This window comes from Hyla sarda, chromosome 11, assembly GCF_029499605.1.
Source record: "Hyla sarda isolate aHylSar1 chromosome 11, aHylSar1.hap1, whole genome shotgun sequence".
Taxonomy (NCBI): Eukaryota; Metazoa; Chordata; class Amphibia; order Anura; family Hylidae; genus Hyla; species Hyla sarda.
Window position 1 is genome coordinate 101,958,579 of NC_079199.1, and position 27,886 is coordinate 101,986,464.

The 27,886-nt window shown below is 43.9% G+C and overlaps 1 protein-coding gene across 4 annotated transcripts in view; it reads right to left on the minus strand.

Annotated features, from left to right (window-relative positions):
- Window positions 1-25,883, minus strand: part of VPS18 (VPS18 core subunit of CORVET and HOPS complexes) — a 35,878-nt gene extending 9,995 nt beyond the window's left edge. The window contains exons 1-6 of one of the 4 annotated variants that reach the window (XM_056547292.1): window positions 25,701-25,882; window positions 24,202-24,343; window positions 22,195-22,286; window positions 18,532-20,387; window positions 12,588-13,285; window positions 3,711-4,522 (exon numbers count right to left, since the gene is read on the minus strand). In XM_056547292.1, the coding sequence (XP_056403267.1) occupies window positions 4,495-4,522; window positions 12,588-13,285; window positions 18,532-20,387; window positions 22,195-22,286; window positions 24,202-24,343; window positions 25,701-25,788 (2,904 nt within the window). In that variant the 5' untranslated portion in view covers window positions 25,789-25,882 and the 3' untranslated portion in view covers window positions 3,711-4,494. Of the gene's footprint in view, window positions 1-3,710; window positions 4,523-5,981; window positions 6,352-12,383; window positions 13,286-18,531; window positions 20,388-22,194; window positions 22,287-24,201; window positions 24,344-25,700 lie in introns of those variants that run through there. The other 3 variants (XM_056547290.1, XM_056547288.1, XM_056547291.1) reach the window with 3 other exon arrangements.
- Between the last annotated feature and the right edge of the window lie 2,003 nt (window positions 25,884-27,886).

The window sequence follows — 27,886 nt, forward strand, 5'->3', positions numbered from 1 at the left end:
TGGACTTTGGTCATCATACAGTAGGTAATAGGCTGTGGGTCAGGTGGACTTTGGCTATCATACAGTAGGTAATAGGCTGTAGGTCAGGTGGACTTCGGTTATCGTACAGTAGGTAATAGGCTGTAGGTCAGGTGGACTTTGGCTATCATACAGTAGGTAATAGGCTGTAGGTCAGGTGGACTTTGGCTTTCGTACAGTAGGTAATAGGCTGTAGGTCAGGTGGACTTTGGTTATTATACAGTAGGTAATAGGCTGTAGGTCAGGTGGACTTTGGTCATCATACAGTAGGTAATAGGCTGTAGGTCAGATGGACTTTGGTTATTATACAGTAGGTAATAGGCTGTAGGTCAGGTGGACTTTGGTTATTATACAGTAGGTAATAGGCTGTAGGTCAGGTGGACTTTGGTTATTATACAGTAGGTAATAGGCTGTAGGTCAGGTGGACTTTGGTTATTATACAGTAGGTAATAGGCTGTAGGTCAGGTGGACTTTGGTTATTATACAGTAGGTAATAGGCTGTAGGTCAGGTGGACTTTGGTCATTATACAGTAGGTAATAGGCTGTAGGTCAGGTGGACTTTGGTCATTATACAGTAGGCAATAGGCTGTAGGTCAGGTGGACTTTGGTTATTATACAGTAGGTAATAGGCTGTAGGTCAGGTGGACTTTGGTTATTATACAGTAGGTAATAGGCTGTAGGTCAGGTGGACTTTGGTTATTATACAGTAGGTAATAGGCTGTAGGTCAGGTGGACTTTGGTCATTATACAGTAGGTAATAGGCTGTAGGTCAGGTGGACTTTGGCTTTCGTACAGTAGGTAATAGGCTGTAGGTCAGGTGGACTTTAGTCATTATACAGTAGGTAATAGGCTGAAGGTAAGGTGGACTTTGGTTATTATACAGTAGGTAATAGGCTGCAGGTCAGGTGGACTTTGGTCATCATACAGTAGGTAAGAGGCTGTTGGTCAGGTGGACTTTGGTCATTATACAGTAGGTAATAGGCTGTAGGTCAGGTGGACTTTGGTCATTATACAGTAGGTAATAGGCTGTAGGTCAGGTGGACTTTGGCTTTCGTACAGTAGGTAATAGGCTGCAGGCCAGGTGGAGTTTGGCTATCGTACAGTAGGTAATAGGCTGTAGGTCAGGTGGACTTTGGTTATTATACAGTAGGTAATAGGCTGTAGGTCAGGTGGACTTTGGTCATTATACAGTAGGTAATAGGCTGTAGGTCGGGTGGACTTTGATCATTATACAGTAGGTAATAGGCTGTAGGTCAGGTGGACTTTGGTCATTATACAGTAGGTAATAGGCTGTAGGTCGGGTGGACTTTGATCATTATACAGTAGGTAATAGGCTGTAGGTCAGGTGGACTTTGGTCATTATACAGTAGGTTATAGGCTGTAGGTCGGGTGGACTTTGGTCATTATACAGTAGGACTGTAGGTCAGGTGGACTTTGGTCATTATACAGTAGGTAATAGGCTGTGGGTCAGGTGGACTTTGATCATTATACAGTAGGTTATAGGCTGTAGGTCAGGTGGACTTTGGTCATTATACAGTAGGACTGTAGGTCGGGTGGACTTTGGTCATTATACAGTAGGACTGTAGGTCAGGTGGACTTTGGTCATTATACAGTAGGTAATAGGCTGTGGGTCAGGTGGACTTTGATCATTATACAGTAGGTAATAGGCTGTAGGTCAGGTGGACTTTGGTTATTATACAGTAGGTTATAGGCTGTAGGTCAGGTGGACTTTGGTCATTATAGAGTAGGTAATAGGCTGTAGGTCAGGTGGACTTTGGTCATTATAGAGTAGGTAATAGGCTGTAGGTCAGGTGGACTTTGATCATTATACAGTAGGTAATAGGCTGTAGGTCAGGTGGACTTTGGTCATTATACAGTAGGTAATAGGCTGTGGTTCAGGTGGACTTTGATCATTATACAGTAGGTTATAGGCTGTAGGTCAGGTGGACTTTGGTCATTATACAGTAGGACTGTAGGTCAGGTGGACTTTGGTTATTATACAGTAGGTAATAGGCTGTAGGTCAGGTGGACTTTGGTTATTATACAGTAGGTAATAGGCTGTAGGTCAGGTGGACTTTGATCATTATACAGTAGGTTATAGGCTGTAGGTCAGGTGGACTTTGGTTATTATACAGTAGGTAATAGGCTGTAGGTCGGGTGGAATTTGGTCATTATACAGTAGGTAATAGGCTGTAGGTCGGGTGGACTTTGATCATTATACAGTAGGACTGTAGGTCAGGTGGACTTTGGTCATTATAGAGTAGGTAGTAGGCTGTAGGTCAGGTGGACTTTGGTCATTATAGAGTAGGTAGTAGGCTGTAGGTCAGGTGGACTTTGGTCATTATAGAGTAGGTAGTAGGCTGTAGGTCAGACCACGCCCCCTCTATTCAGGTCTATGACCATGTACCACTGCCGCAGGAACCCGCCGTTTGTTTAGTACGCCGGGTTCTTTGGGAGATCGCGGGGGGCCCCAGGAGCAGGACACCTGCGATCAGACATCTTTAGGAGCAGAGCGATGACACGGGCCGTCACTGGTAAGTATAGCTCTCCGCCCAGGGGACTACTTACGGGGATAGCGGGGGTAACTTATAAACGACCGTCGCGCCCCCTTCCCATAGACTTTCATTGAGGGGGCGGACGTGACGTCACGAGGGGCGGCCCTGAACACGGAAGCCCGCACACAGCGTTCGGAACAATAAACTTCCGGACACTGGGGAGCGGCGCTCCAGAAGCAGGGCAGCGGAGTACCCCTTTAAGGCTATGTTCACACACACACACCGGGCACCATTTACTAAGACTTTCCTGAGTAGATTTTGTAGGGTTTTTTGGGACGCATGTGTCGTGCGGCAGAATTTCTGGCAAAAAAAAAAAATCTAAAAAACCCCAGTAACTCTCCACTTCACTCAAAAAACCCTACAAAAGGGGTGTGGCTATCAGTGAAAAGGGGGCATGTCCAGAAAATATATATATATATATTTTTTAAAGAAACCTACAAATGTACTAATGTTTCCACATGCTCAGAGCAGGAGTAAAAAAAAAATAAAAAAGCAAAATGGAGGGAAAAATGGAAGATACAATAGAAAATACCTGTCGGAAACAAAAACCCACAATGAAAACTACACAACACCCTTAGCAAATGAGGCCCAATGTTTTGATCAATTTTTTTTAGCAAGAAAATGACCCTAAAAAAGATCTGGTTTCCATTCCAAAATGGGCTGGTAATTTCCACATTTTACGGCTATAATTTTATGGCGGTAATATTAAATTTATTTGACTATGCTACAGGGGCTGTACAGTTAGTGTAGTTCATAATATAGTGTCTGTACCGGTGTGTGACGGTTTTCTCACAATTCTAATGTGATTTTCACCCCAATATTTATTTATAGGAGCATACAAAATGCTGCTCGGGTTTACCCAGGTTGCAGTGTAGCCTAGAAATTACATCACTAGTCAGGTGTTCATAGGGAGCCTGTCTGTGCTTCAATAGGCGGAGCGACCGCTGGGTGGGAGGGAGATCGTTCTGAACTAATTGTATTTTTGCAACAATTGGAGGCACCCTGGTTAGAAAACACTGGTCTTTTGAATGGAATGCAGCTCATTTGTGTTTCAATGAGTGGGGGTGGTGATGTGTGGGAGGGAGAAAAGTGACCTCACACAAACAGGGAACCATGGGATGTGTAGTTTGAGAGAACGAACTCCAACAGGAAATAGCCAGTTCCCAAAAAGATAGCAACAGCTTTATGGTAATCTCACAACATAGCCATTTAGCCTCAAGACAAGCGCAGATCCTTCCTAAGCATGTCCATTACTGTCTGCCAGGTACATACTAAAATCACCTTACGGTGGAGAACCCCTTTAAGTGACCTATTAAGAGCATTATGAATCTATGTAACTTATTTTATTTTTTGTGAATTATTTTTGTTATGCCGGAGCAAAGAACCGACCGTCTTACAATTTTTCAGCCCCGAAAGTCTAGAGCAGTGTTTCCCAACCAGGGTGCCTCCAGCTGTTGCAAAACTACAACTCCCAGCATGTAATAAGACCTCAGATGCAGCAGCATGGAAGACATTATAGAGCAGTACCGAGCAATGTAAGCTGTGAATCCAGTTCTAGGAGGGTGAGATCTAAAATCTACTAAAGTAGTGTTTCTTAAGAGTTTCCTTCGGCTGTCCGGGCATGCTGGGAGTTGTAGTTTTGCAACAGCTGGGGGCACCCTGGTTGGGAAAAACTGGTCTAGAGAGGCGCAAAGAAGAGAAGGAAGCAGCCTCATAAGCTTTTATAGACCCCCATTGTTTATACAGTATTTATGGACAAATCCTCAAAGTGAACCCGCAGTATCTATAAGACCCTGCAGGATTATATTCCTTGACATTTTTCCTGTCCTGTGCTATGAGATAAAAGTAAAGAAAACATGGCCGTGCAGCATCCGCCTCGCAGACACGGACAGAGGCGTCTTAGGACATGGAACGCGCTGACTCAGCCTCTTGTTGAGCAATGGCGCCACCTAGTGAGAGGAGAATGGAAACCATTCAGTGCAGTCCGTCTAGTAATCCAGTCCAGGAATTGTAGAAGTTTATAAAATAACATATTTTATATATATATTTATTTATATATATATTTTTTTCAAATATGGTTGAAATAAACAAACTATTCATTAACCTGATAAGTACGCAGGGCGTACATGTAGGCCCTGGTCCCGTTTACCGGCATTTAAAACATACTCACGGGCTGAGCGTGCGTTAAAGGGATACTCCGGCGCTAAGACATCTTATCCCCTATCCAAAGGATAGGGGACAAGATGTCTGATCACGGGGACCCCCGTGATCTTGCACGCAGCACCCCCATCACAATCAGTCCCCGGAGCATGTTCGCTCCGGGTCTGATTACTGGCGATTACGGGGGCTGGAGCATTGTGACGTCACGGCCCCGCCCCCGTGAGACGTAATGCTCCGCCCCCTCAATGCAAGCCTATGGGAGGGGGCGTGACACGCCCCCTCCCATAGGCTTGCATTGAGGGGGCGGAGTGAAACGTCTCACAGGGGCGGGTCCGTGACATCACAATGCTCCAGCCCCCGTAATCGCCAGTAATCAGACCCGGAGCGAGCTGCGGGGACTGATTGTAATGGGGGTGCTGCGTGCAAGATCACGGGGGTCCCCAGCGGCGGGACCCCCACGATCAGACATAAGATTTCTTAGCGCCGGAGTACCCCTTTAAACCCGGTCGGTCCCGACTGTTCTCAGCAGTCAGGACCCAGGGTTAAGGCCGGGCACCACCAATCGGGCAGATTCCCCGCAGTAACCCTTTAGACACCACAATCAAAGTTGATTGCGGCGACTGAAAGGAAAGTAAAACTTTCCCAGCAGCTCAGCATGGTATAGCATCCTATGGGGGCCATAAACTTGCATTTGGGGGGGGCGTGATGTGACGTGACAAGGGGCGTGGCGGTGACGTCACGTCCCCCGCAGCTCACACCCAGCGTTCGGAACAAAATTCCGAACGCTGGTGCAGTAGAGTACCCCTTTAAGGTGAAAATGGGCTGTGTCCTTAAAGGGGTACTCCGCCCCTAGACATCTTATCCGGTATCCAAAGGATAGGGGATATGATGTCTAATTGCGGGGGGCCCGTCCCTGGGGACCTGCAGCACCCCAGACATCCGGTGCAATCTCTTTCACTATTCTTTTCACTCTTTGCCTGAAGTACACGCGGCTTCCCAGCATTCCATGCGGCTTGGGACAATATGTCATAGGTCACATGGTCTCAAGGGGGCGTGGCTATGCTGGAGTAAGACGATGGATAGTAGGGTGGAAGGGATTTACTGAAGTAATGCTTTCCACCCTTCCACTGCAGCATAGCCACGCCCCCTGGAGGCCATGTGACTTATGACATACCGTCTCTGGCCGCATGGAATGCTGGGAATGGTCAGGGTGTGGGTCAAAAAAGGACAAAGCGCCACACGGAGGTAATAAAGCAAATGAAACTATTATAACTTGGCATTATGGGCTCGAAGGCTAAAAAAATAATCATCCTGGAGTTCCCCTTTAAGGTTTCTTTTCCTATTCATTTCCAGTTGGTTATTGGTTTTGTGAAGGACAATGCCCCTTGGATTCGGTGAGCGGCGTCTCCACGATGCCCGTAGCCCGCAGCATTAATCTGCGTCTAGATGCATTATTCATTCCCTCTCTGCGGGACATCAGTTCCCTCTCCGTGTCCAAATGTCAGCTCCTCGTAAACGTCCATCGCCTCCGGCGTTTCATTCCGTATGCATCCGGCTTTGGATCCAGGTCTGAACGGTTGGATCCTGGGAGGCTTCTCTTTTATTCTCCTGCCATGTGCTGCCCGAAAGATTCTATTAGCTTGGCGCCAACAATGAATATTGTGTCCTTTCGGTTGAGAAGGGACACATTTCCTAAATTCAAATTAAATCTAAATTCCTTTATTCTAACAGGAGCACAACTTTGGGGATCAGCCACGATACTGATCCTCAAAGCTGCAAAACTACAATTCCCAGCATGCAACAGCTGGAGGCACCCTGGTTGGAAAACACCACTCTTGTAAAATTTATATCTAACCCCCAGAGCTAGATTTACAGTTTACACTGCTCTCTAATGTCTTCCATGCTGTTGCAGCTTCTGAGCGTTTACTATATGCTGAGAGTTGTAGTTTTGCAACAGCTGGAGGCACCCTGGTTGGGGAACACTGCTTTAGTAAGCTTTATATCTCACCCTTAGAGCTGGATTTACAGTTTACACCGGTCTATAATGTCTTCCATGCTGCTGCAGCTTCTGAGGGTTTACTTCATGCTGGGAGTTGTAGTTTTGCAACACCTAGAGGCACCCTGGTTAGAAAACACAGCTCTAGTAAGTTTTATATCTCACCCCCAGATCCGGCTTACACTGCTCAGTACTGCTCTATAATATCTTCTATGCTGCTGCAGCTTCTGAGGGTTTACTACGGCCTAATCATAGACTATTGGTCTATGGTTAAGGCAAAACCCTTCAGTCCTGTGCTGATGTTTCTGGTGGATGCGTGCACTGCTGTGCTTCCAAACCAGTGTGCCTCCAGCTGTTGCAAGACTACAACTCCCAGCTGGGAGTTGTAGTTTTGCAACAGCTGGAGACATACTATTTGAAAAGCACTGCTGTAAAAGGAACGGTGAGCAATAAAAGGTTACATTTCAATATAAATCTGTATTTTTCCCTTAGTCCCACCTGCAGCACAACATATGGGTAAATTCCCTGCCCTTAGGCCATATTCACACAACGGAAATTCTCTTAAACTTATTTATATATTACGAAATGGTGACCTCATTATACAACATGCATAGTGAAAAAGATTGGTGATATAGCCACTGCTACATGTGCCATACACTGTACACACAGAAAAGAGGCACCTGCTCCTCTTCATCTCTATGGTAAACCCTCAGAAGCTGCAGCAGCATGGAAGACAGTACAGAGCAGTACTGAGCAGTGTAAACAGCGAATCCAGCTCTGAGGGTGAGATATAACACTTACTAGAGTAGTGTTTCCCAGCTAATGTGCCTCCAGCTGTTGCAAAACTACCACTCCAAGCATGCCAGAAGTGGTAGTTTTGCAACAGCTGGAGGCACACTGGTTGGGAAACACTACACTAGTGCTTTAAAGAGAATCTGTCATCTAGAGAGTTAAGAGAATAGTTAAAAGAGATTGGTGATTTAGCTACTGCTATGTCTCCCAGAACGGATCCTGCTCCTTTGAACCTCTATAGTAAATCCTCAGAAACTGCAGCAGCATGGAAGACATTGTAGAGTAGTACTGAGAAGTGTAAGTTGTAAATCCAGCTCTGGGAGTGAGATATAACACTTACTAGAATAGTGTTTCCTAATTAATGAGCCTCCAGCTGTTGCAAAACTACAACCCCGAGCATGCCCGGAAAGCCAAAGGCTGTCCGGGCATACTGGGGGTTGTAGTTGTTTTGTAACAGCTGGAGGCATACTGGTTGGGAAACCCTGTACTATTGCTTTAAAGAGAATCTGTCATCTAGAGAGTTAAGAGAATAGTGAAAGAGATTGTCGATTTAGCTACTGCTATGTCTCCCAGAACGGATTCTGATCCTTTGCATCTCTATAGTAAATGCTCAGAAACTGCAGCAGCATGGAAGACATTGTAGAGTAGTACTGAGAAGTGTAAGTTGTAAATCCAGCTCTGGGAGTGAGATATAACACTTACTAGAATAGTGAGATATAACACTTACTAGAATAGCCTTTGGCTGTCCGGGCATACTGGGGGTTGTAGTTTTGTAACAGCTGGAGGCACAGTGGTTGGGAAACACTGTACTAATGCTTTAAAGAGAATCTGTCATCTAGAGAGTTAAGAGAATAGTGAAAGAGATTGGTGATATAGCTACTGCTATGACTCCCATACACTGCACACACAGAAGAGCGGATCCTGCTCCTCTGCATCTCTATAGTAAAACCCTCAGAAGCTGCAGCAGCATGGAAGACATTACAGAGCAGAACTGGATTGGACTTCTAAAGGACAGATCCCCTTTAATCAGCTTCTCTGTATGTCACTGTGTAGCTCCCTCCTCCTCTAACCCCTCCTCTCTTCATAGACTTGTTTGGGCAGCTGTAACCTGATCCCACCTTGAGATATAGTTTGAATTTTTTTCAGTGAACGGTGCGTTTAGGAGCCTGATAAGTGGAGATAAAGGCATTTTCTTTAATAAGATACATGACGCAGCTTATTATAATTTCGCTTGTACTACTGATTTGGGCAGAAACTCAAAAAGTTTGCACCCATTTATCTCCAATATCTTTTCTCCCGTTTTTTTTATATGGCTAAACCTGGAACCAATGAGGTTACAACATAATTTATTACAGATCATGATCTTGTGCAGTGTAATTCTTGCGAAGCGTCAGCAGAAGAAGAAGGTAAAAATCGAGGGTTAAATATATTTTAGTCACTTTTGACACGCTATGGGCTTTTGTTTTGGTTTTGGCCATTTCAGAATTAAAGGGGTACTCTGCCCCTAGACATCTTATCCCCTATCCAAAGGATAGGGGAAAAGATGTCTGATCGGGTGGGTCCCGGATGACTGGCGATGCCGGGCGGAGACTCGTGATGTCACGGTCCCACCCAGCTCATGACGTCATGACCACGCCCCCCTCAATGCAAGTCTATGGGAGGGGGCGTCACGCCCCCTCCCATAGACTTGCATTGAGGGGGCTTGGCCGTAGCGTCATGAGCGGGGGCGCGGCTATGATGTCACGAGCCTCCAGCGCTGCACCCGACGCTCTAAACGAACGCCGGGTGCAGCAGGGAGATCGCAGGGGTTCCCAGCAGGTCCTTTCGATAGGGTATAAGATGCCTGGGAGCGGAGTAACCCTTTAAAGAAGAGAAGAGGGTCTCCATACCCGAAAATACTGTATTTTTTTACATGAACTGGGATACGGCCATATTACATTTGGATATAGTTGTTATAGACACTGGCAAAAAGCTTAGTCAAATGTAGCCATAGGCCACAGTTCACTTAATGGAGGCCAAAAAAAAAACTTTTTGGCCTCTATTGGGCGAACGGTGTCCTATGGCTACATTGGTCTCCGCTTCGATTCCCAGTGCTTATATAAGACTTGGGCTACGGCCAAATCCCATTTGGAGCCAATGTTTGATAAAGCGGAGCCAAACATAGCCATAGGCACAGTTCACCCAATGGGAGGCCAAAAAAATTAATAAAAAAAGTGTCCTTTTTGGCCTCCATTGGGTCCATGGCTATGTTTGGCTTCGCTTTTTTTTGCATAGGCTCTAAATGTGATTTGGGCATCGCCCAAGTTTGATATAGGCACTAGGAGAAAGCTGAGCCAATGTAGCCATAGGGCACAGTTCACCCAATAGAGGTCAATGGGACACTTTTTTGGCCTCCGTTGGATGAACGGTGCCCCCCCCCTCCCTTTGACTATGTTTGGCTTATTTTTTTTTTCCCCAGTACCTATATCAAACTTGGGCTATGGCCATATCACATTTGGATCCTAAGTTTAAAGGGTTACTCCAGTCAACTGGTGCCACAAAGTTAAATAGATTTGTAAATTACTTCTATTTAAAAATCTTAATCCTTCCAGTACTTATCAGCTGCTGTAAACTCCACAAGAAGTTGGGTAGTTTTTTCCAGTCTGACCACAGTGCTCTCTGCTGACACCTCTGTCCATGTCAGGAACTGTCCAGAGCAGGAGAGATTTGACATGGGGATTTGCTTGTACTCTGGACGGTTCCTGACAGCAGAGATGACTGTGGTCAGACAAGAAAAAAAAATACACAACTTCCTGTGGAGCATATAGCAGCTGATAAGTAGTGGAAGAATTAAAGGGGTACTCCGGTGGAATTTTATTTTATTTTTTTCAATCAACTGGTGCCAGAAAGTTAAACAGATTAGTAAATTACTTCTATTAAAAAAAAAATCAATCCTTCCAGTACTTATTAGCTGCTGAATACTACAGAGGAAATGGCTTTCTTTTTGGAACACAGAGCTCTCTGCTGACATCACGAGCACAGTGCTCTCTGCTGACATCTCTGTCCATTTTAGGAACTGTCCAGAGCTGCATATGTTTGCTATGGGGATTTTCTGCTACTCTGGACAGTTGCTAAAATGGACAGATATGTTAGCAGAGAGCACTGTGGTCATGATGTCAGCAGAGAGCTCTGTGTTCCAAAAAGAAACGAATTTCCTCTGTAGTATTCAGCAGCTAATAAGTACTGGACGGATTAAGATTTTTAAATAAAAGTGATTTACAAATCTGTTTAACTTTCGGGCACCAGTTGATTTAAAAAAAAGTTGTTTTCCACCGGAGTACCCCTTGAAAGGGGTACTCCGCTGCTAGATATCTTATCCCCTATTGAAAGGACAGAGGATAAGGTGTCTGATCGCGGGTGTCCCGCTGCTGGGGCCCCCACAATCTCCTGCAGCAACCGGCATTCTAAACAAAAACGCCAGGTTCCTGTGGCAGTGGTCGTGACATCATGGCCACACACCCCTTTGTGACGTCACGCCACACCCCCTCCATTCATGTCTATGGGAGGGGGCGTGTCGGCAGACACGCCCCCTCCCATAGACATGAATGGAGGGGGCATGACGTGACGAGGGCAGTGTGCAGCATTCTGAACAAAATGTTCAGAACGCAGGAGCACCGGAGTGCCCCTTTAATATAAGCACTAGGGGAAAACCTGAGCCAAACACCCAATGGAGGCCAAAAAAAAAAAAAAGTGTCCTTTTGGCCTCCACTGGGTGAACTGTGCCCTATGGTGATGGCCATATCACATTTGGAGCCTTTGTTTGATATTAGCCCTGGTAAAAAATAAAAAATAAAACAACAACAACTGAGCCAAAACGTAGCCACAGGGCACAGTTCACCAAACGGAGGCCACAAGGACACTTTTTGGGACTCCACTGGGTCAACTATGCCCTATGGCTACATTTGGCTCAGCTTTTTTTTCCCATTGCCTCTATTAAAAACTTATTACAAACTTATTACAAATGTAATATGGCGATCAACAAAAACTAATCCAAACGTAGTCCTAGGGGCACAGTTCATCCATTGGAGGCCCCTAAAAATGGCCTTTTGACCTCTATTTTTAGGCTACAATTGGGTGAACTGTGCCCTATGTCTACCGTTGGCTAATTTTTTTCCCCAGTGCGCATATCAAATGTGATATGGCCATCGCCCAACTCATGTAAGAACACAGCATTTTGGGGTTTTAGAGACCCCCGTGTAGATCAGGTGGACTCTAAACTGTCTCTAATGTGAACAGAGCCTTAGGAGGTCTCTATGCGAATCGCAAACAGAAGTAAACGATACAAAAGTGTTTCTCACGTACGACTTGTTGGATAACGTTGCGATTTCATAGAAATATTAAAATCCCAAAGTGTCGCCCTTCAGACCTTCCCGGTTGCGCCGAGTAGATCTTAAAGCGGTATTCCGGGGGAAAAAACATCCTTCCAATAATTATCAGCTGCTAAAGTTGAGTTGTTCTTTTCCGTCTGCCAACAGTGCTCTCTGCTGACATCTCTGTCTGTCTCGGGAACTGCACAGAGGAGAAGAGGTTTGCTATGGGGATTTGCTTCTACTCTGGACAGTTCCCGAGACAGGTGTCATCAGAGAGCACTTAGACAGAAAAGAACAACTCAACTTCAGCAGCTCATAAGTACTGAAAGGATTAAGATTTTTTTAATAGAAGTAATTTACAAATCAGTTTAACTTTATGGAGCCAGTTGATTTTGTTCTGAACGCTTGGAGTGGGCGGCGGGGGTCGTGATGTCACGGCCCCCTCGTGACGTCACGACCACGCCCCCTCAATGCAAGTCTATGGGAGGGGGCGTGGCGGATGCCACACCCCCTCCCATAGACTTGCATTGAGGGGGCATGGCGTCACGAGGGGCATGGCGTAACGTCACGACCCCCACTGCCCGCACCCAGCGTTCTAAAGGAACAGAGATCGTGGGGGTCCCCAGCGACGGGACCTCCGCGATAAGACATTTTCTCCACTATCCCTGGAGGGGCGGAGTACCCCTTTAAAGCCAGCTGAGCATCTCGTCTTTATACCTCTGAGGGTCTATGAAGGGTTTGTCGATCGATCGGATCATCAGTTCACCACAGAAAGGACACTCGGCCGCGACAATGTCGTCAATGTCCGCCTTAATCTGCTCCCGGCTCTTCTGCCCCTTCCCCAGACTTATACTGTCCTCCTCCTTGGCGTGCGAGCGGCTCTTGGAGGGCTGGGCGGCCGTCATCAGCTTCTTCTGCAGGTCCTCCAGCTTCAGCTGCCGATACGGCGGGAGGTTGGGGACGGTGGTCTGCATGAGGCAATCGTAATGGAACATGTGGTTACAGAGGAAGAGGTAGAAGGGCCGGTTGAGGAGGGGGAAGTCGCAGGCCGAGCACTTGTCTTGAGGATCCACCGAGCCATACTTGTTCCTCATTTCCTGCATGTCTTCCCGGATCCGCTTCGCGCTCAACGTGGCGTCCTCCATCTCCTGCTTGAGCTCCTCGATGTGCTGGTTGTAAGCTTGCAAGGAGCTGCAGATGGCTTCCTTAAAGTGGTCAATGGTCACGAAGTCCGGGAAGAAGGGGAGGATATCCTCGATCTTAAGGAGATTACAGCTGGACAGGCAGACCATGGCCTTCTTCACGTCCTTCTCTTCTTGGACCACGTGACGGGCGATTTTTAACCACAGCTTCTTCTGCAGCTCTTCATCCTCGGCCGGTAAATCGGCGCAAGACTTCGCCAGATCCACGTCAACCTGTCAACATGAAGACAAAAAAATTTATAAATCTAATAATAAAATAATAAAAATAATAAAATAAATGAATAATAATGATAATAAAAATAATAAATCATAATAAAAATAAAATTAAAAAAAATTAAAAACTAAATAAAATAAAATTTATAATAATATTAAATTAAATTAATATTAAAATAAAAATTATAAAAATAATAATGATAAAAAATGAAATACTATTAATAAAATTAATAGAATAACCGTAATTATTTTTAATTATATAAATTTTATTATTATTAAAAATTATTAGTATTTTATTATTTTTACTATCATTATTATTATTATTAGAGATGAGCGAACTTACAGTAAATTCGATTCGTCACGAACTTCTCGGCTGTTCATGACTTTTCCTGCATAAATGAGTTCAGCCTTCAGGTGTAAGTTCGCTCATCTCTAATTATGATAATAAAAATAATAAACTAACAACAATAATAAAATATTATTTTTTATAAATACATGTTTTATGAATGAGAAGAGAGAGGAGAGATCACACTGGCAGCGGTTTATCTCCCCAAAAAAACAAACAAGATCAAGGCAAGTGAACATTTCCCCCTCCTGTACTCAAAACATGTCACTGGAGGACAGCTGAGGGGCCCCCATACACATAAAATCAGTGTTTCCCAACTAGGGTGCCTACAGCTGTTGCCAAACCACAACTCCCAGCATGTAGAAAACCCCTAAAACCTGCAGCAGCATGGAAGACAATATCGAGCAGTACTGGGCAGTGTAAGCTGTGAATCCAGCTCTGAGGGGGGTGAAATAGAAAAATTACTAGAGCGGTGTTTCTAACGAAGATGCCTTCGCTGTTGTAAAACTACAACACCCAGCATGTAGTCAACCCTAAGAAGCTGCAGCAGCATGGAAGACATTATCCAGCAGTACTGAGCAGTCTAAGCTGTGAATCCAGCTCTGGTAGTGAGATATAAAACTTACTAGAGTAGTGTTTCCAAACCAAGGTGCCTCCAGCTTCAGCAAAACTATAACTCCCAGCATGTAATACACCCTCAGAAGCTGCAGCAGCATGGAAGATATGATAGAGCAGTACTTTGCAGCATAAGCTGTGAATCTAGCTCTGGAGGGTGAGATATAAAACTTACTACAGCAGTGTTTCCAAACTAGGATACCTGCAGCTGTTGCAAAACTTTAACTTCCAGCACGGAGTAAACCCTCAAAAGCTGCAACAGCATGGAAGACATTATAGAGCAGTAATGCACCGGGTAAGCTGTGAATCTAGCTTTGTGGGTGAGATATAAATCTTACTAGAGCAGTGTTTCCTAACCAGAGTGCCTGCAGCTATTGCAAAACTACAACTCCCAGCATGCCCGGACAGCCTTTGGCTGTCCGGGCATGCTAGGAGTTGTAGTTTTGCAACAGCTGGAGGCACCCTGATTGGAAAACACTGCATTAGATGGTCGTCTGACGCCTATAAAGTGCATATGAGCACTACTACAGTCGTGAAAATAATATAATCTACAATAAAATTATAAACTTAAAAATACAATAAATTATAAACAAAAAAAATTATATAAACTACACAGTAATTTATTTGTATCCGAAAACTGCGTAAAAAAATAAATAAAAATAAAAATCTTTATAAAAAAAGCCTGATCCGGCCACATTCATAAAAAAAAGGAAGATTAAAGGGGTTAAAAATTTAGAAATTAGATCTAGTAGATGGCACACAGATCTGAGTAGGAGAGATCTATCAGTGCAACAGCGCCATCTGGTGTGAGGAGGTGAGAGTGACAAACAAGCGAGAGGCCTAGAGCAGTGTAACTGCAGTGGTAAGGGGAATGGAGTAGATTTTGGCTGCCGCACTCTGACCGGGAAAGAAACCTATTTGGGGAAGCGAACAAACAAAACATGGACGCAAATGAAGGAGTCAGACCAGCACAGGATAACGTACAATTTATTGTTTACAGTAAGAACGAGACGCGTTTCGGCACGACTAGTGCCTTCCTCAGGACCACCAATATCCTGTGAGTTAGCTGTGCTGCAGTGGTCTGTCAGAACAGCTAAGGCTGCATTCACACCACGTTTTTGCAATACAGTTCCCGTATACGTTCTCAATGTGAAAACCGTACGGAACCGTATTGAAAACCGTATGGTGACTCTCCATTGAAAACCGTATGACAAACGATGCATCTGGTTGTGTCAGTCTTGTACGGTTTTGACCATTTTTTTTTCCCGTACCCAAAACCGTAGCCTACCATGGTTTTGGTCTGGGTGAAAAACCGTATTGAAACCATATCCTTTTTTTTTTAGGCTGCATTCACACCACGTTTTTACAATACATTTCCAGTATCAGGTTTTTGAAGAAAAACTGATTCCTCAAAACCTGATTAAACTGTATCAAAACATGTGTACAAATTTAAACCTGTATACGGTTTGAAAAATGATGTCCAGTTGCATCCGTTTTAAGAAAAAAAACTTATAAGTTTTTAACTTTTCACTCCTTTCTAAATAAAGTTTCACTTGTTTGATTGAAATTCCAAGAAAAAAAAAACCTGTGCAAAGTCAAAAACCGTATGGGGGAAAACCGGATGGAACCGTACGCACACACAGTTCTGTACGGTTTCCATGTTAAAAAGAAACGTATACGGTTTAATACGGTTTTTCACCCGGACCCAAAACTGTGGTAGGCTGCGGTTTTGGGTACAGAAAAAAAAAAAAATGGACAAAACCGTACCAGACGCAAAACGGACACAACCTGATGCATCATTTGGCGTACGGTTTTCTATACGGTTCCGTACGGTTTTCACATTGATAACGTATACGGGAACTGTATCGCAAAAACGTGGTGTGAATGCAGCCTTAGGCTGGGTTCACACCACGTTTTTCAAATATGGTAACCGTATATGGTTTTCCGCAAAAAAACGTATCCGACCGTATCCGAAACCGTATGCATAGAGAATGCATTGTAAACCGTAATCCAAATGTTGTGTACGGTTGCATCCGTTTTGCCTCGGATACGGTTTTGCCGATTTTTCAACCGTAGGCCAAAAAACGCTGTCGACCACGTTTTTGCCTCCGGTTGGAAAACCGTATGCGGTTCTTTTAACATTGTTGTCTATGAGAACCGTACACAGAATTTCAGAATACGGTTGCACACGGTTTTTCTAATCTGTTTTTGGAGTTGACACATGCGCAGATTGGAATTTCAATAGAACAATAGTAACTTTATTAAATTGCTGGAAAACTCATTCCAACAAAATAGCAAAACCGTTGGCAAAAACTGATGCAAACTGATAGAACCGTACGGGCAAAAAACTGTATACGTTTTAATTTGGAGTCATACAGTTGCATAAGTTTTTTGTCATACTTTTTTTAGCGGTATAACATATACGGTAACCGTATTTGAAAAACGTGGTGTGAACCCAGCCTTACATGGGAGTCAATGGGAACTATACAGAACTGTATGTGCGTACGGTTCCATTCGGTTTTCACCATACGGTTTTTGCACAGTTTTTTTTTCTTGGAATTTCAATCAAACAAGTGAAACTTTATTGATAATGGAGTGAAAAGTTAAAAACGTACACATTTTTTTTCTTAAAAAACAGATGCAACCGGACATCATTTTTTAAACCGTATATGGATTAAAATTTGTTCACACGTTTTGATACAGTTTGGTCCGGTTTTGAGGAATCCGTGTTTCATCTAAAACCTGATACGGGAACTGAATTGTAAAAACGTGGTGTGAACGCAGCCGACCTCACAGGATCTCTGGACCAGTACCCCAACACAGCCTGAGAACTGTCTGGGGAAATCTTGGCGGACCTGAGGAAGGCACTAGTCTGTGCCGAAACGCGTCACGTCCTTACTGTAAACAATAAATTGTACGCTGGCCTGAGTCTAGTTTTGAGCAGCGCCTCCAAGACCGTTTTTCGCTCGTATATTCGCTTAGTCATACGACAAGGCGTTGTTTCCAATTCTTTCACAAATCCTTTTTTATTGCCCATATCCTGCACACTCCACATCACTAACCCTACAGCACCGTCTGTTTTATTCCAGCACAGCAGCATGCTTGGGTTTCATTACTGTAATTGAGTCATGTAGTCACCCGCAAAAAAAAAAAAAAAAAAAAAATCAGTGTTTGAGGTGTCAGAAGAAGTGGCCTGTCCTGGGTCAGCTGATTCCAGCGAACTACAGGCTGACATCATCTCCTATGAGATCCCTCTTCTCTATCTGTATACTGCTGCCATCTCTATGGGATCAGGATATATAGTAGTTATACACCTCCCCTCCAGCTCTATCTGTATACTGCTGCTATCTCTATGGGATCAGGATATATAGTAATTATATACCTCCTCTCCAGCTCTATCTCTATACTGCTGCTATCTATGGGATCAGGATATATAGTAGTTATACACCTCCCCTCCAGCTCTATCTGTATATTGCTTCTGCTATCTCTATGGGATCAGGATATATAGTAGTTATACACCTCCCCTCCAGCTCTATCTGTATACTGCTGCTATCTCTATGGGATCAGTATATATAGTAGTCATAAACGTTTCGAAGCTGTGCTCACACATAGCATTTTTGCCTTTTCTGTTTTTTGCATTGATTTTCCCAGCATTGTGGCAAAAATTAAGGCAATTATCCCAATTGGATAAATAGTTGAAATGTGAAATTTTTACAGCAATTTTGGGAATTCACAGCAAAAAAAAAAAAAAAAAAAAAAAATTATTAATAATAATTCCCAAGTTGTTTCTCTAAACACTCTGCATGGCTCATGCAACAAAAGGAGCAGTTTTATTTTAGGGGAGGTTCCAAAATTTAGGCATAGAATTTTTCGCGCAAAGTAGACCTCCTCTATTTGGTATTAAAAAAAATTTAATTTGGACTGCGCCAAAATTATCACACAGCCCGAGCCACTGCGATACATTTGACACATCCTTGAACTGCCCATAGGTCAGTGTTTCCCAACCAGGGTGCCTCCAGCTGTTGCAAAAGAACTCCCCCCAGCATACCTGGACACATGGTTTGGAAACACTGCTCTAGTATGTTTTATTGCTCACCCGCAGAGCTAGATTCACAGCTTACACTACTCCTTACTGCTCTATAATGTATTTTATGCTGATGCAGGTTCTGAGGGTTTACTACATGTTGAGAGTTGTAGTTTTGTAATGGCTGGAGGCACCCTGGTTGAGAATCACTGCTCTAGGGCTTAGATAGCATTAAGAAATCGGCCTTTTAATAAACTATACCTTTAACGCCAGGTCCACCGCTTCCTCATACAGCTCCATCACTTTGTAGACGTGGACGCAGGCGCGATGATGCTCGTGTTCCGCACACAGGCGCAGGGCGTATTTTAAATCGTAATAAATTCTGTTGGGGTTAGTGCCAGCTTTTTCCAGGTATAAAAGGAGAGAATCGGGTAGGAACTGAGCGTACAGGGACAGCAGGTAGTTGTGGATAGCCTGCTCGGTCTCCCTAAGCTCGTAGACACAGAACTCCATGTAGCGGATGGCCTCATTGATCTGGGTGCAGGCGCTCTGATTGTAGTTCACCAGGGCCGGGATGAGGCTCTTGGGGTCCAGTTTTTTGCCCATTTTGACCCAAGCGTCCACCACTTTTTTCGGGATATGCTGCATCAGGACGGGAGAGAACTTGTAGAAGAGGTTTTTGTCTTTGTGCTTAGACAGAACGTTGAGGGCCTCATCGTAGTCATCGTTCTGGCAGTGATGAGACACCACACGCTCGTAGTCTTCCATGAGTACCGCGAAGTAAACCATGTGCTCGGTGTCTCCATGACTGGCCAGGAGGTCGTAGATGGAGGCCCGGTTATTGCTCAGGCATTCCTTATTGATTTTGCTGCTGAGAAAAGCTCTAAAGTCCTCCCGCGTCTTGAGGTACAAGCTTCTCTTGGAGGAATCGCTCTCCAGAACCCCCAGGCGGTTGAGATAAAGCTCCGTCAACCAGGTGGTCAGTAAGGTGACTTGGATTTTCTCTGAGTTTTTCAGATTGGATAACTTTTTTAGGAGAAACTCCATAAGTGCTTCTTCCTGTTTGGCTTCGATGAACTTAAGGGCGACTTCTTCAAAGTAGTTCTGGGTGAGGGCGTAGCACTTGGCGCTTTCTTTATACTTCTTCACCTGGAACCAATGTTCGGCTTCCTTAGCCAGCACCATATCCATGCACTCCGGACGATCCTTACAGAACTCTTTGGCCAAGTCGAATTTGCCCATGTTCATGTACATCTTCCAGACGTCTCTGGGTTCGCGTTCCACGTGGTACCTGAAGACGGCCCTCTCTGTGTGTATCCAAATCTGACCAGTAACCGGATCCTTCGCCATCCTTTTCAAGGGGCCGAACTTTTCGGTGAAGATGTCTTCAAACACGACCTGGCCGTTCAGCGTGCAAATGGCCTTTATCCGGTCCGGCAGCAAGAGCAGGAAATGGAACTGTGTGATGACGATGGATATGGGCTTGTCGGCACTGGACGGGAACTCCCACACTTGGACGTCGGTCAACACTGAGTCGGGACGGGTAAAGTCCAAATTGCCATAAAGCACTCCGTTTCCCATCATCCAAGCAAAGGACATGGGGTAGGTGCGGAGCTTCTGGGTGTAAAATGCAATTTCACTATAACCCAGGTTACCGGGGAATTCTTGGATGCTCGGGAGATCGTCCATAGTCTGGTTAAATAGTGGGGCAAATCCTTGTTGTTCTGCACCTTCGGTTAACTTGGCAGCAAACTGGAAGAGTCTCTTTCGCGTAGTTGCAATGACGCAGTATCGGTTCTCGTAGCCGCAGTTGATTTCTAGACAGCAGACCGGGGCTGGTCCGGTCTCTTCTTCCAAGGTGTGAAGGTAGCGGAAGTACTGATCGGGATTTGTGCCGAAAATGCCGCCTTCAGCGGTCGAGATTTCAGCCTCGTAGATTTGGCCCTGGGCGGTGCCGACTAGAATAGGTCCGGTGGTGGAATCGTTCTTCTGAAACTTGTTCCAGCCGATGCTTTCGATCATGTGACCTTTCCATCGGGAAAGAGGGCGAACCTTCTGGGCGTTCCGGTTCAGGTACAGGCATTCGCTGGTGTTCAGAGCAATCACAAGGTGGGAGCCTAAAAAAGACATAAGAAGGACACGGAAGATTCTGAGAAGACTTCACCCACATGGACAGTTCATACCTGTTCATTGCCAGAGACACCTTTTTATTATATTATTATATTTCAATTTCTTCAGTGTCGAGACCCCCAGTATCAGGAAAACAAGCGGGCAAAAGCGTTCGCTTAAATGGGTCAAAATCAAAAGCTTTTTATATGTTGTACATCTTGGCAAAACATTAACTTTTCTAATATATTTCATAAGAACATTTGATTTCCTTTTTATAGAAATCTTGGCTTATAAAAAAACACCACTAGGGGTCCCCATACCATCCTGAACATAATCCTGTCCGGCTGCAGCATCATCTTTGTCCCAGCTGAAGCGAGGACAGGACTAGCACTCCTCTGTGCTCACTCCAGTCCTATCAGACTGCAGCAGAGATGAGAGGGTTACAGAGCAGCCTGCAGTGATTGGATGAAGAGATCCAGCACAGAAGACTCAGGGAGGAACTGAATGCTTGGCGAGTGAGGGCAGGACTAGCTCCTCTGTGCTCACTCCTGTCCTATCAGACTGCAGCATGAAAACAGAGAGGAAGGGGTTACAGAGCAGCCTGCAGTGACTGGATGAAGAGACCCAGCACAGCACAGAAGACTCAGAGAGGAACTGAATGCATGGTGAGTGAGGGCCGGATTAGTACTCCTCTGTGCTCACTCCTGTCCTATCAGACTGCAGCATGAAAACAGAGAGGAAGGGGTTACAGAGCAGCCTGCAGTGATTGGAGGAAGAGACCCAGCACAGCAGGCTCAGGGAGGAAGTGAATGCATGGTGAGTGAGGGCGGGCTCAGTGCTTGCCTTGGACACATCCCTTCCTGAGCAGTGGATGTCAGAATGAGTGAGCAGCAGAAAGTAAGGGATTTGTGATCCAAATACAGAAGCTAGACACATAAAAAAAGACTTTTAAAGCATCTGCATGACCTAGTAAGAAACATATAGAACTGTGTTTCCCAAACAGGGTGCCTCCAGCTGTTGCAAAACTACAACTCTCAGCATGTCCGGACAGCCAATGGCTGTCCGGACATGCTGAGAGTTGTAGTTTTGCAACAGCTGGAGGCACCCTGTTTGGAAAACACTGATATTAGAAGCATTATTTTATTTCTGTGATATGACAGGTACACTTTAAAGGGGTACTCCGGTGGAAAACTTTTTTTTAATTTTTTTTTTTATTTTTTAAATCAACTGGTGCCAGAAACAGATTTGTAAATTACTTCTATTAAAAAAAATCTTAATCCTTCCAGCACTTTTTAGGGGCTGTATACTAAAGAGAAATCCCAAAAAAAAAATGCATTTCCTCTGATGTCATGACCACAGTGCTCTCTGCTGACCTCTGCTGTCCATTTAAGGAACTGTCCAGAGCAGCATATGTTTGCTATGGGGATTTTCTCCTGCTCTGGACAGTTCCTGAAATGGACAGCAGAGGTCAGCAGAGAGCACTGTGGTCATGACATCAGAGGAAATGCATTTTTTTTTTTTGGATTTCTCTTTAGTATACAGCCCCTAAAAAGTACTGGAAGGATTAAGATTTTTTAATAGAAGTGATTTACAAATCTGTTTAACTTTTTGGCACCAGTTGATTTAAAAAAATTTTTTTTCCATGGGAGTACCCCTTTAAGCCGAACCATGGGGGCTTGCAGGACAGGGATAGGTTCATTTCTGATGGAGCAGAGAAGAGGGTCACTATTGTCGCAAAGTTTGGATCAACGCTGCAGGATAACATTACCCCATGAGTCATAATGAACCAGACACGAAACACGTCGGAGCCGTTACCTGTGGGGTCCAGGAACAACTTGTGCACTTTAAAGTCGTCTTTCCGGCCCAGTTCTACTTGGTTCGGTTGGTCGGCTTTCACCAGATCGATCCTTCAGGGACAGAAAGGACAAATACAAATAATTGTATCAATAAAATACTTATTTTCTTACAGACTATTTGTAGTTCCATAGGCATTAAAGGGGTCCTCCAGGAAAAAACTTTTTTCTTTATATATCAACTGGCTCCAGAAAGTTAAACAGATTTGTAAATTACTTCTATTTAAAAAATCTTAATCCTTCCAATAGTTATCAGCTGCTGAAGTTGAGTTGTTCTTTTCTGTCTGGCAACAGTGCTCTCTGCTGACCCCTCTGCTTGTCTCCGGAACTGCACAGAGTAGAAGAGGTTTGCTATGGGGATTTGCTTCTAAACTGGGCGGTTCCTGAGACTCGTGTCATCAGAGAGCACTTAGACAGAAAAGAACAACTCAACTTCAGCAGCTCATAAGTACTGAAAGGATGAAGATTTTTTTTAATAGGAGTAATTTACAAATCTGTTTAACTTTCCGGAGCCAGTTGATATATAAAAAAAAAAAGTTTTTTCCTGGATAAACCCTTTAATATGGAGTTATAGGGGGTGAGGTCAGATGTCCACATATGTACGGCCATATAATGTCCTAAATGGTCACAGACTAAACCTATTACCATGAAGTAGTGGATAGATCACACTATACAGCCTGTAACCATGGAGACACATAGCTCTGCACTGGAGCTTTAAACACAAAAGCACAGAATATTATTAAAGGGGTACTCCAGGAAACAAACTTATCCCAACCCACAGCATAAGGGTTAAAGGGGTACTCCGCTGCTTCCGAACGCTGGAGCCGGCGCAGAGAGCTTGTGACGTCATAGCCACGCCCCTCATGATGTCACTCCCCGCCCCCTCAATGCAAGTCTATGGGAGAGGGCGTGACGGCTGTCACGCCCCCTCCCATAGACTTGCATTGAGGGGGGCATGACATCATGAGGGGGCGGGGCTATGATGTCACGGGCTCCAGCGTTCAGAACAGTTTGTTCCAAACGCTGAGCAGCGGAGTACCACTTTAAGTGCATGATCGCAAGGGGTCCAACACCCGGGGATTGGTTAAGCAGGCCAACATTTAAAGGGCTACTCCGGAGGAAATTTTTATTTTTTTTTATTTTTTTTAAATCACCTGGTGCCAGAAAGTTAAACAGATTTGTAAATTACTTCTATTTAAAAAAAAATCTTAATCCTTCCAGTACTTATCAGCTGCTGAATACTACAGAGGAAATTCTTTTCTTTTTGGAACACAGAGCTCTCTGCTGACATCATGACCACAGTGCTCCCTGCTGACATCACGAGCACAGTGCTCTCTGCTGACACCTCTGTAAATTTTAAGAACTGTCCAGAGTAGGAGAAAATCCCCATAGCAAACATATGCTGCTCTGGACAGTTCCTAAAATGGACAGAGATGTCAGCAGAGAGCACTGTGGTCATGATGTCAGCAGAGAGCTCTGTGTTTCAAAAAGAAAAGAATTTCCTCTGTAGTATTCAGCAGCTGATAAGTACTGGAAGGATTAAGATTTTTTAATAGAAGTAATTTACAAATCTGTAACTTTCTGGCACCAGTTGAAAAGAAAAGTTTTCCACCGGAGTATCCCTTTAATGGGACTAGAAGAGGATGGACCACGCCCAGGGAACCACTTATGGATTGGCGGGGACACCTTTCAAACTTCATATCCTCTCCATCGCTGCCAGCAGGAACGTCTCCTGGTCATGGTGAGGAAATATATATATGTAACACGTTATATATGTTCTCTTTAATACAGATTAAAGTCAGTGTTTCCCAACAGGAGTGCCTCCAGCTGTTGCAAAACTACAACTCCCAGCATGCCCGGACAGCCTTCGGCTGTCCGGGCATGCTAAGAGTTGTAGTTCTGCAACAGCTGGAGGAACACAGGTTGGTAAACGTTGGATTCCAGTGTGGCCGGTAGGGGGCGCCGGTACCTCAGTATGGTCTCCTTCCCCAGGCTCATGCACAGCTGACTGCTGCACACCACCAGGCTGTTGATGTTCTCCGGGGGGGTGAAGTCGATCCTCTGCTTATTGAAGATGGGGGTCTCCTTCTCCAGACGAGCGTTCACATACCCTGAAAAAGAAAAGAGAGAACAGCAGCCATAATGGTTGTTAGAAGTTCCAGGCTTCATCTGACCCAAATGAATGGCGCGCCAGCATGCTCGCTCCACCACCGCTCCATTCACTCAGTTTACTTTTAATTCAGGAACAAGCCGACCCCCTTTTCTTTTGACTGGTTGGGTCCTAGTAGACGGGACCCCACCGATCAGATGCTTCTACCCTATCATGGCCCGGTGATGATCTTGGGATGGCCCCTTTAATGGAGATTCACCACATCTTTAAGGCCAGTATTGCCCCCCCCCCAGGATCGGGGACCCAGTACAGAAAACACCTGATACACAAACCATATAGATTTATCACCTGTGAAATGTTGGGGCTGTGTTTCCCAACCAAGGTGCCTCCAGCTGTTTCAAAACTACAACTCCCACTATGCCTAAGGCAGTCCGTGCATGCTGGGATTTGTAGTTTTGCACCGGCTGGAGGCACCCTGGTTGGGAAATGTTACTAAGGGAATACTAATAACCTGACCTGTTGGGGTCTAGAGGACTGGAGTTGGAGGGGGGGGTCCGACTGCGGCCAAAAGGCGTCATCTTCATAGTGGTTTATTATGGCCCTGATCAGTGATCTCTCATCTGTATTTCCCCAGCTGCTGCACAACTACAACTCCCAGCATGCCCTGTACTAGTGATCCCCAAACTGTCTCTAAAGCTGCTGCAAAACTACAACTCCCAGCATGCCCTGTACTAGTGATCCCCAAACTGTGTCTCTAAAGCTGCTGCAAAACTACAACTTCCAGCATGCCCTGATACCTCACATGTGTTTCCCCAACTGCTGAACAACTACAACTCCCAGCATGCCCTGATCAGTAATGCCACAAACCTGTCTCTCCAGCTGCCGCATAGTAACAACTCCCTATATACCCTGTACCCAACATGCACTGACAGTGAAGAGCGATCGAGGCATGCTGGGGGTTGTAGTTGAGCCACAGTTAGAGAGACATGCAGGGCATGCTGAGAGTTGTAGTTGTACAGCGAGAGATACAGGTGCAGTCTCACTGATCAGGGCATGCTGGGCATTGTAGTTTTGCAGCAGCTGAAGAGTCCTGGTCTGGGGATTACTGGTACAGGGCATGCTGGGAGTTGTAGTGTTACAGCAGCTGGAGAGACAAAGATGAGGTATCATTGCTCAGGGACATGCTGGGAGTTGTAGTTTTGCAACACCTGGAGCCGTCCTGGTTGGGAAACACTGCTATATGTGATGACACTCCCCCCACCTCCTGTATCCTGCGGCCCGTGACGTCACCAACTGACTGTATACCGCACTGCCCATGAGGCTTTGGTAGCTGTGGATAACCGCATGGAGACACCCACCGGACAGAGGGATCCCGGGGCCCCGGCTCTGGCTCGGGAAACTCTCACGGGACAAGGAGTTCTCGTATTCCTCTAGGATGGAGGCCATGATCGGTACCGGACCTAACGAGCAGCCGCCCGCTATACGCCCCACTTCCGGTGTGTCCCAGAGTCATGTGACCTGTCAGTGAAGATCCTCCCGGAACGTCACGGTCATGTGACACAGCCGCGCGGTGCAGTCTGAGGTAGGAGGGTGTGGTGTGTGTCACGTGATAAGCAGTCTGCGCATGCTCGGTAATATAGATAGATATGAGATAGATAGATAGATAGATAGATATGAGATAGATAGATATGAGATAGATAGATATGAGATAGATAGATAGATAGATATGAGATAGATATGAGATAGATATGAGATAGATATGAGATAGATAGATAGATAGATAGATAGATATGAGATAGATAGATAGATAGATATGAGATGGAGAGATATGAGATAGAGAGATAGATGGATATTAGATAGATAGATAGATAGATAGATATGAGATAGATAGATATGAGATAGATAGATAGATATGAGATAGATGGATATTAGATAGATAGATAGATAGATAGATATGAGATAGATGGATATTAGATAGATAGATAGATATGAGATAGATAGATATGAGATAGATAGATAGATATGAGATAGATGGATATTAGATAGATAGATAGATATGAGATAGATAGATAAATATGAGATAGATAGATATGAGATAGATAGATAGATATGAGATAGATAGATATGAGATAGATATGAGATAGATAGATATGAGATAGATAGATATGAGATAGATAGATATGAGATAGATAGATATGAGATAGATAGATATGAGATAGATAGATATGAGATAGATATGGGATAGATGGATATTAGATAGATAGATAGATATGAGATAGATAGATATGAGATAGATGGATATTAGATAGATAGATAGATATGAGATAGATAGATATGAGATAGATGGATATTAGATAGATAGATAGATAGATAGATATGAGATAGATAGATATGAGATAGATGGATATTAGATAGATAGATAGATATGAGATAGATAGATATGAGATAGATGGATATTAGATAGATAGATAGATAGATAGATATGAGATAGATAGATATGAGATAGATAGATAGATAGATAGATATGAGATAGATAGATATGAGATAGATAGATAGATAGATAGATAGATGGATAGATATGAGATAGATAGATATGAGGTAGATAGATAGATATGAGATAGATAGATAGATAGATAGATAGGAGATAGATAGATAGATAGATAGATAGGAGATAGATAGATAGATAGATATGAGATAGATATGAGATAGATAGATAGATAGATAGATAGATATGAGATAGATATGAGATAGATAGATAGATATGAGATAGAGAGATATGAGATAGAGAGATAGATAGATAGATATGAGATAGATATGAGATAGATATGAGATAGATATGAGATAGATAGATAGATAGATAGATAGATATGAGATGGAGAGATATGAGATAGAGAGATAGATGGATATTAGATAGATAGATAGATAGATATGAGATAGATAGATATGAGATAGATAGATAGATATGAGATAGATGGATATTAGATAGATAGATAGATAGATAGATATGAGATAGATGGATATTAGATAGATAGATAGATATGAGATAGATAGATATGAGATAGATAGATAGATAGATATGAGATAGATGGATATTAGATAGATAGATAGATAGATATGAGATAGATAGATAGATAAATATGAGATAGATAGATATGAGATAGATAGATAGATAGATATGAGATAGATAGATATGAGATAGATATGAGATAGATAGATATGAGATAGATAGATATGAGATAGATATGGGATAGATGGATATTAGATAGATAGATAGATATGAGATAGATGGATATTAGATAGATAGATAGATATGAGATAGATAGATATGAGATAGATGGATATTAGATAGATAGATAGATAGATATGAGATAGATAGATATGAGATAGATGGATATTAGATAGATAGATAGATATGAGATAGATAGATATGAGATAGATGGATATTAGATAGATAGATAGATAGATATGAGATAGATAGATATGAGATAGATAGATAGATATGAGATAGATAGATATGAGATAGATAGATAGATGGATAGATATG